Source organism: Theropithecus gelada, chromosome 19, assembly GCF_003255815.1.
Source record: "Theropithecus gelada isolate Dixy chromosome 19, Tgel_1.0, whole genome shotgun sequence".
Lineage (NCBI taxonomy): Eukaryota > Metazoa > Chordata > Mammalia > Primates > Cercopithecidae > Theropithecus > Theropithecus gelada.
In genome coordinates, this window is record NC_037687.1 from 23,116,478 (window position 1) to 23,135,183 (window position 18,706).

The following is an 18,706-nucleotide window of genomic DNA, read 5'->3' on the forward strand; positions in this document are numbered from 1 at the left end:
GCCAACATGGTGAAACTCCGTCTCTACTAAAAATGCAAAAAAATTAGTGGAACATGATGGTGCACGCCTCTAGTCCCAACTGCTCGGGAGGCAGAGGAGGGAGAATCTCTTAAACTTGGGAGGCAAAGGTTGCAGCGAGCCAAGATCAGGCCACTGCACTCCAGCCTTTTTGACAGAACGAGACTGTCTCAAAAAAAAAAAAAAAAAAAAAAAAAGGAAACAAAGATAAAGTTAGTGGGTAAAATATAACTTTAAATACACAAACCCTGGTCGGGGGTAGTGGCTCAGGCCTGTAATCTCAGCACTTTGGGAAGCCAAGGCAGGCAGATCACTTGAGGTCAGGAGTTCAAGACCAGCCTGGCCAACACGGCGAAACCCTGGCTCTACTAAAAATACAAAATTAGCTGGGTATGGTGGTGCATGCCTGTAATCCCATCTACTTGGGAGGCTGAGGCAGGAGAATTGCCTGAATCTGGGAGGCAGAGGTTGCAGTGAGCCGAGATCACACCATTGTACTCCAGCCTGGCTAATAAGAGTAAAACTCCATCTTCAAAAAAAAAAGAAACAAATACAAAAATTAGCCGGGCGTGGTGGCACACGCCTGTAGTACCAATTACTCAGGAAGCTGAGGCATGAGAAACGCTTGAACCCGGGAGGCGGAGGCTGCGGTGAGCCCAGATTGTGCCACTACACTGCAGCCTGGGCAACAGAACAAGACTGTCTCCAAAAAAAAAAAGGATGAGGTAGATTTCTATGTGTAGATGTAGAAAGAACTCCGAGATTAAAGTAAATGAAAACAACTCAAGGTACCGAATACGCTGCTGCTTAGTATACTTACTTAATTATGAAAAAATATAGTAAGATCTCTACTTCACTCTTTAATTTTTTATTTTATTTTATTTATTTATTTTTTTTGGAGACAGAGTCTTGCTCTGTCACTCAGAATGGAGTGCAATGGTGCAGTCCTGGCTCACCACAACCTCTGCCTCCCGGTTCAAGCAATTCTCCTGCCTCAGCCTCCCGAGTAGCAGCGACTACAGGCACGCACCACCATGCCTGGCTAATTTTTGTATTTTTAGTAGAGACAGGGTTTCACCATGTTAGCCAGGCCTATTTCGAACTCCTGACCTCAGGGGATCCACCGGACTCAGCCTCCCGAAGTGCTGGGATTACAGGCATGAGCCACTGTGCCTGGCAATTCCCCCCTCCCCTTTTTTTTTTTTTTTTTTAAAGACAGAGTCTCGCTCTGTCGCCCAGGCTGGAGTGCAGTGGCCGGATCTCAGCTCACTGCAAGCTCCGCCTCCCGGGTTTATGCCATTCTCCTGCCTCAGCCTCCCGAGTAGCTGGGACTACAGGCGCCCGCCACCACGCCCAGCTAGTTTTTTGTATTTTTTTTAGTAGAGACGGGGTTTCACCATGTTAGCCAGGATGGTCTCGATCTCCTGACCTCGTGATCCGCCCGTGTCGGCCTCCCAAAGTGCTGGGATTACAGGCTTGAGCCACCGCGCCTGGCCTTTTTTTTTTTTTTGAGACGGAGTTTCACTCTTCTCACCCAGGCTGGAGTGCAATGGCATGATCTCAGCTTACTGCAACTTCTCCCTCCCAGGTTCAAGTGATTCTCCTGTCTCAGCCTCTGGAGTAGCTGGGATTACAGGCATGCACCACCATACCCAGCTAATTTTTGTATTATTAGTAAAGACAGGGTTTGCCATGTTGGCCAGGCTGGTGTCGAACTCTTAACTTCAGGTGACTCATATGCCTTGGCCTCCAAAGTGCTCGGATTACAGGCATGAGCCACTGCGCCCAGCCTAATTCCTTATTTATGTATTTATGTATTTATTTATTTATTTTTGAGAGGGAGTCTCGCTCTGTTGCCCAGCCTGGAGTGCAGTGGTGCAATCTTGGCTCACTGCAAGCTCCACCTCCTGGGTTCATGCCATTCTCCTGCCTCAGCCTCCCGAGCAGCTGGGACTACAGGCACCCACCACCATGCCCGGCTAAGTTTTGCATTTTTAGTAGAGACGGGGTTTCACCGTGTTAGCTAGGATGGTCTCGATCTCCTGACTCATGATCCACCCGCCTCGGCCTCCCAAAGTGCTGGGATTACAGGTTTGAGCCACTGTGCCTGGCCCACATAATATAATCTATAACATAATCTTAGTGAATATAAATTCAGCATAGTTTAAGGTAAATAATGAAACATTTCAGCATGGTCTGCCTGCCCCGCCCCACCAGCCCCTCACCCAGCTTCATCTTCTTGAGTGTGGAGTCCGAGTCATCGCGGGGCCGCTTGCGGGTGTCCTTGCTGCTCGGCATGTTGCGGGCGATCTCAGCCTGAGGTGTGCCCAGGTCCACCAGCAGGGTGGTGATCTGGGCCTGGAACTCCAAGGAGGCCGGGTGCTTCAGCACACTCAACAGGTGCAGCTTCAGATTCTTCCGCACGCTGCTCACCTGCGATTTGGCCAGCGTTGGGGGCAGGTTGGCTGTGAAGAAAGAGGCAGGAGCTGTGTCTTGTGGACAGATCTCATGGCATGCTGCCAGTCCTAATTCTCAACCCCAAACTTGGGCAGTGGTCTTGCAGGCATCTACTAGAAAAGCTCCTTCACCCTCAGATCTAACATGTGGCTTTCCACCTTACAAGCTGATGCTTAAAATCCTGGGGGTCTCCATCAGTATCAATCTTAAAGAGAAAAACTCACCCTCTCTTTTAGTAAACACATACAGTTTCGTCTTCCTCCATCTCTGGTCTGGAAATTCACATATGCTTCGCTTGGGGAGGGTTATAATCACCACTTTCACCTCCAGAAACTCCCAACCGAACTGCTGCAACAGCTCACCGCTGGTCTCCCTGCTACTAGGATGACTTTCTAATGGTCACCCTGATAAGTGAGACTCCCCTGTTCCACAGGGAAAAAGGATGCCTGTAATTCTGCCTGCCTAGCATCCACTGCCCCTTCCTCAGCCAACAACACTCTCATTCTCCATTGAGGGAAACCCCCCTTCTCCAGTCTCCTTCCGAGTGGGCATGAGACCTGGGGCCAGTGAGAACACCACATTCCCTCGGCCACTATTATTGGCTCAGAGATTGGCTCATAATCTCTGCTCAGCCAATCAGAAACAATGACCGTCAGCTCTTGGACTTCTGCTGGAATGGTTGGGAAGGAGACACTCTCTTTCCCATGGTGTTGCTAAGTGAACCGAATGGGAGCCATGAACTACGGGGGGCCATCTTTGCTACCCTAAGGAAAGGACCAGAGAGTGAAACTAAAATGGAGAAACAAAGAGCCGAGAGATGGAGAGACGCAGATCCACGACCTGTACACCCCAGACTTCTCGGTTTTCATTTGTGCACAAAACAGAGAAAATAATATGAGTCTCTGTGTACCCCTCACCATTTCGCTAATCTTAGAACATCTATCCTCCCTTTTGGTGGCAGGGGAGGACTGGAATATTTGAAAATATTTCACAGACATCATGTCATTGCACCCCCACATGCCTCAATATTAAAACCAGTCCTGAATCAAGTTTTTGTCGCATGCCAAAAGATTCCTGTCTAATCTGGAGAATCTCAGGCCTGCCAGATGGATGACTAGCGCTCAGGGTCCACCACCAAGCTACATTTCTTCAAGAATGAGCACGTTGAGGTCAGGTGCAGTGGCTCACGCCTGTAATCCCAGCACTTTGGGAGGTCGAGGCAGGCGAATCACGAGGTCAAGAGATCGAGACCACTCTGGCCAACATGGTGAAACCCCGTCTGTACTAAAAGTAAAAAAAAATCAGCTGGGTGTGGTGGTGCGTCCTATAATCCCAGCTACTCGGGAGGCTGAGGCAGGAGACTCGCTGGAACCCAGGAGGCGGAGGTTGCAATGAGCCAAGATTGCGCCACTGCACACCCCAGCCTGGTGACAGAGCGAGACTCTGTCTCAAAAAAAAAAAAAAAAAACCACAGAAAGAGTGGCCTGGCCAGTGAAGAGAAGGCAGGGGGAGAGCGTTGACCTACCATGCAGAGTTTCATAGGCCTGGATCACCTCAGACATGAACATGGGTCTCTGGCGGGCGATATTGGCGAGGGAGCCCAGCGCTGTTGTCAGGTTGATGGAAGAGATGGCAGGGTGCACCATGAACTTAAGCAGCTGCTCCAAGGCTGCCTTGCCCTCTTCCCATAGTACGTCTAAGAGACAGAGAGGAGAACTAGTCAGTGGGATCCTTTTTCCCAGGCCTCTGGAGACAGCAGCTTTTGGGACTAAAAGGAAGGACAGATCCTGGTACCTGGATGTCTATGAATGGCGGGAAAAACAGAAAATGTGGTAGTTGATTAGTTCTATGAGACTATTAATGAGTATAAAAATTTAGTTACAAGGGGCTGGGCGTGGAGGCTTATGCATGTAATTCCAGCACTTTGGGAGGTCAAGGCAGGCGGATCACTTGACGTCAGGAGTTCAAGACCAGCCTGGCCAACATGGTAAAACCCCATCTCTACTAAAAGTACCAAAAATTAGCCCAGGCATGGAGGCCTGTGCCTGTAATCCCAGCTACTTTGGAGGCTGAGGCAGGAGAATCGCTTGAACCCAGGAGATGGAGGTTTCATTGAGCCGAGATCACACCACTGCACTCCAGCCTGAGCAACAGAGTGAGACACCATATTAAAAAAAAAAAAAAAAAAATTTAGTTATAAAGATGTTCAAAGCATGGGTTTGCAATAGTGAAAGATTAGAATATATGTGTATATACACACAACTCAAAGTCCCTTGTGGCACCACTCCCCTCAATACAGTCCCCAAAATTAATGCTTAAAACTTTGGTGGGTATCTTTCCAGACTTTTCCTATACAGAAACATAATGAATGCCATATACACCTTTTTTTTGAGACAGAGTCTCGCTCTGTCGCCCAGGCTGGAGTGCGGTGGCGTGATCTTAGCTCACTGCAAGCTCTGCCTCCCGGGTTCATGCCATTCTCCTGCCTCAGCCTCCCGAGTAGCTGGGACCACAGGTGCCCGCCACCACACCCAGCTAATTTTTTGTATTTTTAGTAGAGACGGGGTTTCACCGTGTTAGCCAGGATGGTCTCGATCTCCTGACCTCATGATCTGCCTGCCACGGCCTCCCAAAGTGCTGGGATTACAGGCGCGAGCCCGTAATCCGGGCCCGGCCGTATCTTTTTAACTGAAAAAATATTAATGGCTATATAGTAGGTGTAAATAATTATGGGATACATGAGATTTTTATACAGGCATGCAATGCATAATTATCACATCAGGGTAACTGGGGTATCCATCACAAGCATTTATCCGTTTTGTTAGACACAATCCAATTATACTATTTCAATTATTTTAAAATGTACGATTATTTTTCAGCACAGTTACCCCGTTGTGCTAACAAATACTAGATCTTTTTTTTTTCCCCCGAGATGGGGTCTCACTCTGTCGCCCAGGGTGGAAAGCAGTGGCACAATCCCGGCTCACTGCAACCTCCGCCACCCAGACTGAGACCACAGGCACATGCCACCATGCCTGGCTATCAAATACGAGATCTTATTTGTTCTAACTATTTTTTTGTACCCATTAACCATTCCCACTTCCTCCCCAGCCACCCATAACGCTTTTCAGCCTCTGGTAACCATCATTCTACTGTCTGTCTCCATGAGTTCAACTGTTTTCATTTCTAGCTCTCACAAATAAGTGAGAACATGCAAAGCTGTCTTTCTGCGCCTGGCTTATTTCACTTCATGACTTCTACTTCCATCCATGTTGTTACAAATGACAGGATCTCCTCTTTTTTATGGCTGAATAGTACTCAATTGTGTATGAGTACCACATTTTCCTTATTCATCTGTTGATGAACATTTAGTTTGCTCCAAAGTCTTGGCTATTGTGACTACTGCTGCAATAAATATGGGAGTGCAGGTATCTTTTTGATACACTGATTTCCTTTATTTCGGGTACATATCCGGCAGTGGGATTGCTAGATCATATGGTAGCTCAATTTCAAATTTTCTGAGGAACCTCCAAACTCCAAACAATTTTTAGGCTGTAGTAAGTGACATTTCCACCAACAGCGTACAAGTGTTTCCTTTCTCCACATCCTCGCCAGCATTTGTTATGTTCCGTCTTTTTGATAAAAGTTACTTTAACTGGGGTGAGACGATATTTCATTGTAGTTTTGATTTGAATGCCACGTTATTTAAAATAGTGAATTAAAAATCTAAATGACCATCAAGAGAGCATTGCTTAGAAGAATGTAATGTAACTATACTATGGAATATGGTATAGCAACTGAACATGATTCTCATGGGGAAAGATGTCACTGACACTATTAAGTCAAAAAGGCTGTCAGACAATACATAAGAATAGCTAATATTTACGGAATGTTTACTATTCCAGCCATATTAATTCACCAAATGCTCATACCTACATCCTAAATTAGATGCCATAATAATGATCCCCAATTTACCAATGAGGAATCAGGCTCAGAGACAAGGGAAAATAGGCTACGTGTCAGACACAAGCTACTATACTTTAATGTCTCTCAGATGAAAACACAAAGCATGGCCTCGTTTTTGCAAACAGAAAAGCAAACAAACGCAGACACTATGCATATACACATACAAATACCTACACCTGCACAGGAAAGATCTGGAAGGAAACATAACACTCTTACCAGCGTTTATCCCTGGAAAGCAGAACTGAAGGAGGGAACATTATTCCTTTAGACTCACCCATATTGCTTGACACCAAGTGTATATATACTACGCTTTTTTTGAGACAGTCTCGTTCTGTCACCCAGGCTGGAGTGCAGTGGCACAATCTCGGCTCACTGCAACCTCTGCCTCCTGGGTTCAAGCGATTCTCATGCCTTAGCCTACCAAGTAGCTGGGATTACAGGTGCCCGCCACCATGCCTGGCTAATTTTTGTATTTTTAGTAGATAAGGGGTTTCACTATGTTGGCAGGGGTGGTCTCAAACTCCTGACCTCAAGTGATCTGCCTGCCTCAGCCTCTCAAAATGCTGGGGCATGAGCCACCACGCCTGGCCTATGTTCTACTTTTATAATTTGCAGGTAAGAAAACCATAAAACTGCTAGGCGGGGTGGCTCATGCCTGTAATCCCAGCACTTTGGGAGGCCAAGGCAGGTGGATCACAAAGTCAGGAGTTTGAGACCAGCCTGGCCAATACGGTGAAACCCCGCCTCTACTAAAAATAATTTTTTTTTTTTTTTTTTTTTTTGAAACGGAGTCTCGCTCTGTCACCCAGGCTGGAGTGCAGCGGCTGGATCTCAGCTCACTGCAAGCTCCGCCTCCCGGGTTCCCGCCATTCTCCTGCCTCAGCCTCCCGAGTAGCTGGGACTACAGGCGCCCGCCACCTCGCCCGGCTAGTTTTTTGTATTTTTTAGTAGAGACGGGGTTTCACCGTGTTAGCCAGGATGGTCTCGATCTCCTGACCTTGTGATCCGCCCGTCTCGGCCTCCCAAAGTGCTGGGATTATAGGCTTGAGCCACCGCGCCCGGCCTACTAAAAATAATTTTTAAAAAAACTGGCTGGGTGTGGTGGCGGGCTCCTGTAGTCCCAGCTACTTGGGAGGCTGAGGCAGAAGAATCGCTGGAACCCAGGAGGCGGAGGTTGCAGTGAGTTAAGATTGTGCCACTGCACTTCAGCCTGGGCAACAAAGGAAGACTTCGACTCAAAAAAAAAAAGAAAAAAAAAAGAAAAAAGAAAACCATAAAACTAGTGCATTGATTGGCTCACACTCATGGAACTTCACTACAAACCTGTGAGAGTGGGACTACGCTATCGTCTCCAATTTACAAAAAGGAAAATGAAGCACAGAGACAAGCAACTCGCCCAAGTTCATGATGAGTAAGCAGTGCAGTTGGGATCTGAACCTCCATCAGGGCTCTTAGCGACTGCGCACACTGTTCCAGAAATTTAAAACCAAGGAAGACAAGGGGGGGGGGGGGGGGTGAAGGAGAGGAAACTGGTGCAGGGTTGTCAGGGGCAGCAGCTGAAGGAAGCACTCACTGTACTGGATGTAGGGGTGGTCACGGGGGATGCGGTCCAGGCTGATATCATGCTCCTGGCGTCGGGGTATCTCCGAGTCAGCCATGCGGGGTGACAGGGTGACAATGAGGCCCTCCACAAACTTGATGGCATGGGTGCGGATGCCGTCATTGTCGGAGTCCAACAGTAAGATGATGTCCCCCGCCATGGCAGATACCATGTCCCAGCAGGCCTCTTGCAGCTCGCTAATGACCCGTGACTTCACCATCCACTGCCAGCAGGCCAGGAAGGAATGGAAGGGACAAAAAGGTGAAGACAACGCATCAATCACCAACACCCTCCACCGATACGCAGAGAACCATGAATGATGAATACATTGATTTGGTTAACAGTTACTGAGTTCCAACTCTGCCCCAGCCCAGTGCTGGGTGATGCTGGAGACAGGACTGAGTAGTTCCCAGGCCTTGCCCTGCCCCCATGGGGATGCAGACAGTGATCACTCAGTGTGATGAAGGCGCACATTTTAAGGTAAAGGAGTAACAATGCTGACTTCACAAGGTGGTGGTGATTACATGGATTCATTCATTTTATTAATGCTAATGTACATCACACCATGGAGTGTTCTTTTCCTATCACACTCCATAATCAATAGTTATGTGATTCATTAATTAAGGTCTACCTCCCTCCTTGGGTTATGAGCACTGGGAAGGCAGTAAGCTGTCTTGGTCACTGCTGTGTCCCCAGCATCACTAGCCTAGCATCACAGAGGACATGCTCTACTGTCCAGGGAATGTCTACTGAGTGAATAAATGGATGGTCAATGGAAGGACCAGAAGTTAAGTGCAACTTCCTGACCCAAGAGACAACATTAGCTCTCTCTGTTATCTGCTCCCACAGAACAACAGCACATCTTGCCCATAAAGAGTATGCTCGGATGCTGGTTTTGAACCCCAACATATTAGTCTGTCAACAAGACCTATCAGGCAGGATGGTCCTGCGTGGGAAGGCACTCTCACCTGCAGGGCCACCTTGTAAAGTTGGGTCATGGTGAGGATGGCCTTCTTCACCACGTTCACATTCTCGTCCCTCAAGAGCATGTTGAGGTTTGCAATGAGTTTCAGCAGCAACTCAATGTCTCGCTTGCTGGGGGATGGAGAAAAAAGGGGTGAGGTCAAGGTGTGGTCTTAGAGCAGGTGGGAGGAGCCTGAGGTTCAGGAGGGAAGGGAAATCAGGGGCCTGTCTCAGGGGACAGGAATGGCACATCCAGAAACTGGGAACGGTGCCTGGCGCCTCCAGACTGAGCTGTCCCTGAACCTCTATCTAGACTGGTCCTGCAACCCCAACTCCTTTGCTCTCTCAGGGGCCTGCTGTTCACAGAAGGGACAGTAGGGGTAGACAACTGTGTGAACTGGGACAAGTGACTTCACCTAATTTAGAATAATAGTATCTATCTCAATTGTTTATGCAATTTTTTGGGAAAATTGCAACAATACATGTAAAGTGCTTAGAAGAGTGCCTGACATGCAGAAAGCCTTCAGTAAACACCAGCCATGGCTACTTTAAAGCACTTTGTTTTCTGTAATCACTAGTTTTGCTTGCCTCAGTCCGAGGGTTCAAAAAGTGGGGACCCTTTCCTAGCTTAGCAATAACCCCAGCAGGGTCATTTTCGTTGAAGAAAAAAATGAAGGGCCTCCAATAAATGTTTGTTCAATGAATAAACAGGAGCTCAGCACAGAATTTTCACAGCATATATTACAATCTGAAATATTAATTAAATCAGTCAAAAAATATGAAACTTAGCTGTCAGCTACATGAAGGCAGGAATAATATGCTTTTGCTCACCGCTATGCTACAGTCTAACACGGATGCCTGGTACAACAGCAGTCACATGGTATATATTTGCTGAATGGACTTTTTACAAATTCAGAAAATTTATCATGAATTCTCCCAGTAAATGGGAAGATAGGGTATTTGGGCTCTGGCATTGCAGACATGAGTTAAAATCCCAGCCTTGGCCAGGTGCAGTGGCTCATACCTGTAATCCTAGCACTTTGAGAGGCTGAGGCAGGTGGGTCACCTAACGTCAGGAGTTTGAGACCAGCCTGACCAACATAGTGAAATCCCATCTCTACTAAAAATACAAAATTAGCCGGGCCTGGTGGCGGGCGCCTGTAACTCCAGCTACTTGGGAGGCTGAGGCAGGAGAATCGCTTGAACCTGGGTGGTGGAGGTTGCAATGAGCCGAGATTGCGCCATTGCACTCCAGCCTGGGCAACAAGAGCAAAATTCCATCTCAAAACAAAAACAAAAACAGAACAACAACAACAACAAACAAAATCAGCTGGGTGTGGTGGCAGGCACCTGTAATCTCAGCTACTCGGGGGGCTGAGGCAGGACAATCACTTGACTCAGGAGGCAGAGGTTGCAGTGAGCCGAGATTGCGCCACTGCACTCCAGTCTGGGTGACAGAGTGAGATTCCATCTCAAACAAATAATAAATAAATAAAATCCCAGCCTTGCCGCATTCTGGCTGTATGACCTTAAGAAAATTCACTTCACCTCTCTGAGCCTGTCTTCTCTTCAGTTAAAGGGTCAAACAACTGATCCATAGTACTATGAATAACGAAGCTGCTCAAGCATTTAGTACAGTGCGTTACAAACAAAAATATTTAATACACAGCAGCTATTCTACTTCCTCTCAGTCACAAAGCATCCAGTAAATGTTTAATGAACAAATGAGTAAGTGACCAGCTTGAACAAGTCACTTTACCATTCTGAGCCTGTTTCCCTTTCTGTAAATAGAAGATAACCACAGTATCCATCGAGGCTGCCATAAAGATTACGAGGATAACACGGGAAAGGATCTAATACAGCGCAGGGCACAGTACGCGTTCACGTGGTGACCGTTATGTTCCACTCATTCACGTGTGCAACAAATACGTAGTCAGCCCCTACTAAGTGACAACATTGGTCCAGGCAGGTAGTGGGGACAAAGTGGTGAGCAAGACAGAAAAAGTCAAGCCCTGTCCTTAAAGAGCTGGTATTTTGTGGGAAGAATCGAGGTCATTTCAATGAGTGAGGAACACTGTAACGAACACTGAAGGCGGGGTGCCCAAGACGTGGGGCTGCATGGGAGTAGGCAGGAAGGGCTTTCTGAGGAAGAGACCTGAGGGAAGGGAGGGGGTGAGCCAGGCGGCAACCTGGGGACGAGGGTCCCTAACAGGCACAGCAAGCAGACAGGCTGCGAAATCCAACAGTGACTTCTGAGGAGCAGGGGAGACAGGGCCAGGAGTGAGATGAAGCCCAGGTGAGGGTTTGGGTTTCCACCTAAGTAAGCTGATGAGCCAGTTGGGGTCTGAGAGCAGGGGTGTGCCAAGATTGATTTACATTTAACAGCATCACTCTGGCTGCCGAGTACAAGAGAAGTGGGAAATGAGTACGGTGATTCCTCTTTGGAGAATGAAATGCTTTGGAACTAGATTGTGAATATGCTAAATGCCACTAACTTGTTCGGTTTAAAACAGCTGATTTTTGCTGGGCGCAGTGGCTCATGTCTGTAATCCCAGCACTCTGGGAGGCCGACGTGGGCCAATTACTTGACGTCACGAGTTCGAGACTGGCCTGGCCAACATGGCAAAACCCCATCTTTAATAAAAATACAAAAATTAGCCAGGCATGGTGGCGGGCACCTGTAATCCCAGCTACTCAGGAGGCTGAGGCACAAGAATCTCTTGAGCCTGGGAGGTGGAGGTTATAATGAGCCAAGATCGCGCCACTGCACTCCAGCCTGGACAACAGAGCAAAACTCAGTCTCAAAAAAAAAAAAAAAAAAAAAGGGCAGGGTGCAGTGGCTCACGCCTGTAGTCCCAACACTTTGGGAGGTTGAGGCGGGTGGATCACCTGAGGTCAGGAGTTTGAGACCAGCCTGGCCAACACGGGGAAATCCCGTCTCTACTAAAAATTCAAAAATAAACTGGGCGTGGTGGTGCGTGCCTGTAATCCCAGCTACTTGGGAGGCTGAGGCAGGAGAATCGCTTGAACCCGGAAGTAGGAGGTTGCAGTGAGCCGAGATTGCGCCACGGCACTCCAGCCTAGACAACAGTTGAGCAAGACTCCGTCTCAAAAAAAAAAAAAAAAAGATTAAAAAGAAGCTAGTTTTGTTATATGAATTTAACTAAAAAGAAAAAGAAGCAAGGGAGCCAGAGAGAGACCACTGAAGTCGTCAGGTAGGCGGGAAGGGTGGCTTGGGCCTGTGTAGTGGTAGAGTAAGCGATTGACAAATGGTCAGATGCTGCAGATATTCTCAAAGTGGAGCCCACAGTCCTTAGTGACGATGTAGATGTGAAGTGTGGAAGAACCAGAGGAATCACAGATGACCCCAGGGTTTCGATCTTACTAAGTATTTACTGGGGAATCAGTGTGCAAGAGAGAGAAAGGGTCTGGGAAGCAGAGGGCCGGCCTCTCAGTGGTGGCCTCCAGGCCAGGCCAGGAGCTGAAGGCTGCCTCCAGTGAGAATGCTCCCGGGGCTCCCTGCCTCACCCCATACCATGCCTCCTCGATGAAGCCGATGACAAATTTTCGCACTTCGATTGACTTGTCTGCTTGGAATGCGATGATCTCCTGCCAATGTCAGAGAGAAAGCGGATCAGGGCTACACTAGGATCCACATCCCGTTTCCCGTACACCACACCCCTTTATCTTCTGTCAGTCACTCACGTCCAGGAAGTTGTCCAGTAGTGTGGGGTCTTTGTTGATGATCAGCTCCTGGACCTGGAAGGAGAGTGGGGGTGGGGAGGAAGAATAACCATATAAAACCAGGGGCCAACCAATGCAGACAGGAGAGTAGAGGGGAAGACAGCAGATACACTCATCTCAATGCCTGGCTCTGCTGCTCCCTACCAAGGGTGCTATGCCCTGGGCATGGTCTCTGACACTCAGTTTGCTCATCTATAAAATGAGACTCTTAAACATCAACTCAAAAGGGATATTAGGAGGCCAGAATGAGATCCTACAAGGCACAGGTCCTGGTAGATAGTGAGGACATGACACAGGAGGGGGCTGAATAAAAGAGGGAAATGCCCCCGGGCTCAGGCCTTCCTAAGGTTTGGCCTCCTTCCACCTGTCCATCAGTTCTCCCCACTCTCCTGCTTCTGCTCCCCAGTTCGCATTGCCATGATTCGGCAAACATCTTCACAGTGAGAACCCAACTCCTGAAGCCCTTGTGCTGGCCAGACTCTTTGGAATAAGCCCTTCTCATGGACATCCTCCAATAAGCAAAGAGCTGGCACAGGACCTGGCTGCTACAACTCAAGCTACTATTGCTAAACGGCCTCATGACCACCCACGGGGGAGGCACCAGGTACATCCACTCCACCTCGGAGGCGGGGCTACTCCACAAGGCTACAGGCTGATCAAGGAGCCGAACAGGTTATCACACAGGCATGCTAACCTCGCCAGTCTCTAAACTCCAACTCCTGCTCTGAACCATGCCCAGCCTAAAGTGCCCCATGTTGTCTTCTGCCTTTGCACACACTTCTGTGTCCTCAGCTTGACATGCTCTCCCTCTCAGCTCGGCACAGTGGCTCGTGCCTGTAATCCCAAGCACTTTGTGGGGCTAAGGTGGGTGGACCGCTTGAGCTCAGGAGTTTGAGACCAGCCTGGTCAACATGGTGAAACACGTCTCTACTAAAACCACAAAAATTAGCCAGGCATGGTGGCAGGTGTCTATAATCCCAGCTACTCAGGAGGTTGAGTCAGGAGAATCGCTTGAACCGGGGAGGCAGGAGTTGCAGTGAGCAGGGATCATGCCATGGCACTCCAGCCTGGGCAACACAGCAAGACTCTGTCTCAAAATAAATAAATAAAAGAGATGTTCTGTCTCTCTAATTTGGTATACTTCTCTCCTTTTATCCTCCAGGATTTGGTTCAAAAGTCCTCCCTGACTCCTCATCCCTAGGCTGGGTCAGGATCTCCCTCTGGGCTCCCAGAGCCCACCTGGGATTCCTTCTCCATCCCAGCCCTGCCCATACTGGGTCATCATTGTCTGGTGACAGGCATGTCTGCCCCACTTCCAGTCACCTTCTCTGACTGGACACTGGCAGAGAAGAAATGCAATGATGAAGAGTGTAGGATTTGGAGCTGGAATCCAGGATTCAAGTACTAGTTCAGCCAGTTCCCAGCAGAGTGACCTTGGGCTAATGATTTAAGCCCTGGGGTCTGCTTCTTTCTGTATAAAACAGGGATGAAATTACCCTGCCTTACAGAGCTTTCATGAGAACTAGAAGAGCAGAGGCCTGCACTGAGCACTGTGGCCGGCACACACTGTGTGTGTAAATTTAGACACTGGTGTTACTGCTAGTGTCTTCTTTCTCAGGTTCCCAGCCTCCTCCCTTTCACCTGCTCAGCCCAGGATGCCCCGGGGGCTCTCACCTGTTTGAGCACTGTGATCTTTGAGTCATTGGTGATCAGCGCTGCCTGGTTCAGAAGATCCACCACCTGGAAGGAAGGGAAGGGGCAGGGGATAGTGCCAGCCCAGTCCAGCCCCCTTGGCACTCCCAGGGCTCTGCCACCTAAGATTGTCCAAAGCCAGGGGCTGTGCTTCCTCATTCCAAGCCCTGCCCGCCACACTCACCCTCTCTGAGGTGGTCATGCCATCGATTCCCGGCCCCTCCTCTTGAGTGAAAAACTGTGATGCCACACTCCGGCGGGTGACGCTGTCCCCACTGCCACTCGCCATGGCTGCCGTCAGCTTGTCCCTGGGAAAGAAGAGGATGGATCAAGCTCAGGGGACCAGCAGATGGGCTGGGCTAGATTGTCACCCGAACATCTACAAAGGGCTCAACCCTCCTTCCCAGCCTGTTCCTCCCCAATAAAGCCTTCTGAAGTCCCTCTCCCCTCCAGGCTCTGTCTCTGGCTTATGCATGTGTGCATGGGGGCTGCAACTTGGGGAAGACTGACATCTCCCAAGGCAGAGCCAGAAGTCTAAGCCTCACCTCTAGTGCTTTACACAGAGTGGGCCAAGCACAAACACCTGCTGAACGACGGCCCACATGAATGTGCAACAGCCACCTTACAGGTCTCCGTGCTTCCCTTCTCTCCACCTGGGATATGCTCTGGACTGGGCACCAGAGCGAACTTTTTTTTTTGAGACGAAGTCGTGCTCTGTCACCTAGGTTGGAGTGTGGTGGTGCGATCTCAGCTCACTGCAACCTCTGCCTCCCAGGTTCAAGTGATTCTCCTGCCTCAGCCTCCCAAGTAAGTGGGATTACAGGCACATGCCACCACGCCCAGCTAATTTTTGTATTTTCAGTAGAGACGGGGTTTCACCATGTTGGCCAGGCTGGTCTCAAACTCCTGACCTCAGGTGTTCCACCTGCCTCAGCCTCCCAAAGTGCTGGGATTACAGGCATGAACCACAGTGCCTGGCCCAGAGCAAACTTTCAAAAACATAGCTCTGAGGAATACCAGGCACACAGTCTGGCACATAGTAGGCACTCAATACATCATAAAAGGCCTGCTTCAATAAATTATGTTTCAGCCACTCTCTGGAACACTATGAAGTTGTTTTTAAAAGGGAGGAAGGGGGCTTTTAGGCATCTAACACAGTCACACTGGCAAAATTATGGAATGATTAACATGGCAGGATATATCAATTACACAGCTATTCATAATAGCAAAAGACGAGGCCAGGCGCGGTGGCTCAAGCCTGTAATCCCAGCACTTTGGGAGGCCGAGACAGGTGGATCACGAGGTCAGGAGATCGAGACCATCCTGGCTAACACGGTAAAACCCCGTCTCTACTAAAAAATACAAAAATACTAGCCGGGCGTGGTGGCGGGCGCCTGTAGTCCCAGCTACTCGGGAGGCTGAGGCAGGAGAATGGCGGGAACCCAGGAGATGGAGCTTGCAGTGAGCTGAGATCACGCCACCGCACTCCAGCCTGGGGGACAGAGCGAGACTCCGTCTCAAAAAAAAATAAAAATAAAAAATAATAGCAAAAGACAAGAAGCAATCCCAATGTCCTCAAACAGGGAGACTGGCTGAAAAACACAGTTATACACATACATAATGAAAGACCACGGGACTCCAACACCTGTGAAAAAAAGTGAAAAAAAAAATATAAATATAAATTTATATTACAAGGAAAAAAACAGACTATGAAACTGTAACAAGAAAGGAAGGAAAAAAACAAAAAAAATGAGAACAGTCTCTAGACACTGATAGAGACTGCATATATTAAATGAAAACAAGCAAAGCTGAAGACAGTGTTGACTATATGTTTCTGTTTTACAAAAAAAAGAAAAATGTGGCCAGGTGCAGTGGCTCATGCCCGTAATCCCAGCACTTTGGGAGGCTGAGGCAGGCAGATCGCTTGAGCCTAGGAATTGGAGAGCAGCCTGGGCAACATGGTGTAACCCTGTCTCTCCAGAAAACACAAAAATTAGCTGGGCATGGTGGCGCGCCTGGTAGTCCCAGCTACTCAGGGAGGTGAAGGCAGAGGCTGTAGTGAGCCAAAATCGGGTCACTGCACAGTGAGACCTTGTCTCAAAAAAAAAAAAAAAAAAAAAAAGCCAAAAAAAAATATATGTTAAAAAAGAAAAAAAAAAAATCTGAAAGGATAAACCAAAAACCAGCAGAGGAAACAGGGTAAAAAAAAATTGGTGAGGCTGAGCGCCCTGGCTCATGCCTGTAGTCCCAGCACTTTGGGAGGCCGAAACTGGCAGATCGTCTGAGGTCAGGAGTTTGAGACCAGCCTGGCCAACATGGTGAAACCCTATCTCTAGTAAAAATACAACAATTAGCTGCGCCTGTAATCCCAGCTATTCGGGAGGCTGAGGCAGAAGAATAGCTTGAACCCAGGAGGCGGAGGGGTGCAGTGAGCTGAGATTGTGCCACTGCACTCCTCCAGTCTGGGCCAGAGAGACAGACTACATCACAAAAAAAAAAAAAAAAAAAAAAATGGTGAATCTCAATATATTAATATATTATCATGAAAAGATGTCCCTGACAGCCTGTTGCATCAGAGGACAATACATGTAGTTCAAGTCATTTTTGTCAAGTATGTGTTCATGCATACACAGAATGACCTGAGGCAAGACATTGAACTTCTCTGGCTCTCAGTTTCCTCTTCTAGAAAACAGGGATAGTAACAGGGCTTACCTCCCAAGACTATTTTGAGGATTAAATGAGTTAGTATACATAGTAAACATTGGCTAAGTATACTATTATTTTTATGTACATTGCAAAAGATCTGAAGATTATTGCATAAACTGTTAATAACAATTACGATAATTAATAATAATTTGGCCAGCTCACACCTTTAATCCTAGGACTTTGGGAGGCTAAGGTGGGAGGATCAATTGAGCTCAGGAGGTGGAGGCTGCAGTGAGCTATGATCCCTACCACTGCATTCCAGCCTGTGGACAGAGCTACAGTCTGTCTCAAAAACAAACAGGCCAGGTGCCGTGGCTCACACCTGTAATTCCAGCACTTTGGGAGGCCGAGGCAGGCAGAACACCTGAGGCCAGGAGTTCGAGACCAGACTGGCCAACATGAAGAAACACCGTCCCTACTAAAAATACACAAATTAGTCAGGCGTGGTGGCACATACCTATAATCCCACCTATTTTGGAGGCTGAGGCAGGAGAATCACTTGAACCTGGGAGACAGAGATAGTGAGCTGAAATCACGCCACTGCACTCCAGCCTGAGCAAGAGAGCGAGACTGTCTCAAAAACAAAACAAGGCCGGGCGCAGTGGCTCACAACTGTAATCCCAGCACTTGGGAGGGCAAGGCGGTTGGATCGCTGAGGTCAGGAGATTGAGACCATCCTGGCTAACATGGTGAAACCCCGTCTCTATTAAAAATACAAAAAAATTAGCCAGGTGTGGTGGCAGGCGCCTGAGGCAGGACAATGGCATGAACCCAGGAAGCGGAGCTTGCAGTGAGCTGAGATTATACCACTGCACACGAGCCTGGGGAAGAGAGCGAGACTCTGTCTCAAAAAAAAAAAAAACACAACAAACAAACAAACATGCCAAAAAACAATAATCTGAGAAGGGTGAAAAATGATCCTATTTTTTTTTTTTTTGAGATGGAATTTCGCTCTTGTTGCCTAGGCTGGAGTACAATGGCACTATCTCAGCTCACCGCAACCTCCATCTCCCAGGTTCAAGCAGTTCTCCTACCTCAGCCTCCCAAGTAGCTGCGATTACAGGTATGCGCCACCACATCTGGCTAATTTTTGTATTTTTAGTAGAGATGAGGTTTTCCCATGTTGGTCAGACTGGTCTAGAGCTCCCAATCTCAGGTGATCCGCCCACCTCGGCCTCCCAAAGTGCGGGGATTACAGGTGAGCCACTGCCTCCGGCTGAAAATGATACTTTTTTTTTTTTTGAGACAAGAGTCTCGCTCTGTCGCCCAGACTGGAGTGCAGTGGCGGGATCTCAGCTCACTGCAAGCTCCGCCCCCCGGGTTTAGGCCATTCTCCTGCCTCAGCCTCCCGAGTAGCTGGGACTACAGGCACCCACCACCTCGCCCGGCTAGTTTTTTGTATTTTTTTTTTTTAGTAGAGATGCGGTTTCACCGTATTAGCCAGGATGGTCTCGATCTCCTGACTTCATGATCCGCCAGTCTCGGCCTCCCAAAGTGCTGGGGTTACAGGCTTGAGCCACCACGCCAGGCCAATGATACATTTTTTTTTTTTTTTTTTTT

The 18,706-nt window shown here is 48.3% G+C and overlaps 1 protein-coding gene across 2 annotated transcripts in view; it reads right to left on the reverse strand.

Annotated features, from left to right (window-relative positions):
• SYMPK (symplekin) overlaps positions 1-18,706 on the reverse strand; it is a 53,900-nt gene that overhangs the window by 24,886 nt on the left and 10,308 nt on the right. Inside the window, exons 2-9 of one of the 2 annotated variants that reach the window (XM_025366816.1) lie at positions 14,625-14,748; positions 14,423-14,488; positions 12,710-12,763; positions 12,540-12,613; positions 9,010-9,136; positions 8,015-8,264; positions 4,001-4,171; positions 2,244-2,483 (exon numbers count right to left, since the gene is read on the reverse strand). In XM_025366816.1, the coding sequence (XP_025222601.1) occupies positions 2,244-2,483; positions 4,001-4,171; positions 8,015-8,264; positions 9,010-9,136; positions 12,540-12,613; positions 12,710-12,763; positions 14,423-14,488; positions 14,625-14,729 (1,087 nt within the window). In that variant the 5' untranslated portion in view covers positions 14,730-14,748. The remainder of the gene's footprint in view (positions 1-2,243; positions 2,484-4,000; positions 4,172-8,014; positions 8,265-9,009; positions 9,137-12,539; positions 12,614-12,709; positions 12,764-14,422; positions 14,489-14,624; positions 14,749-18,706) is intronic. The other variant, XM_025366815.1, reaches the window with a different exon arrangement.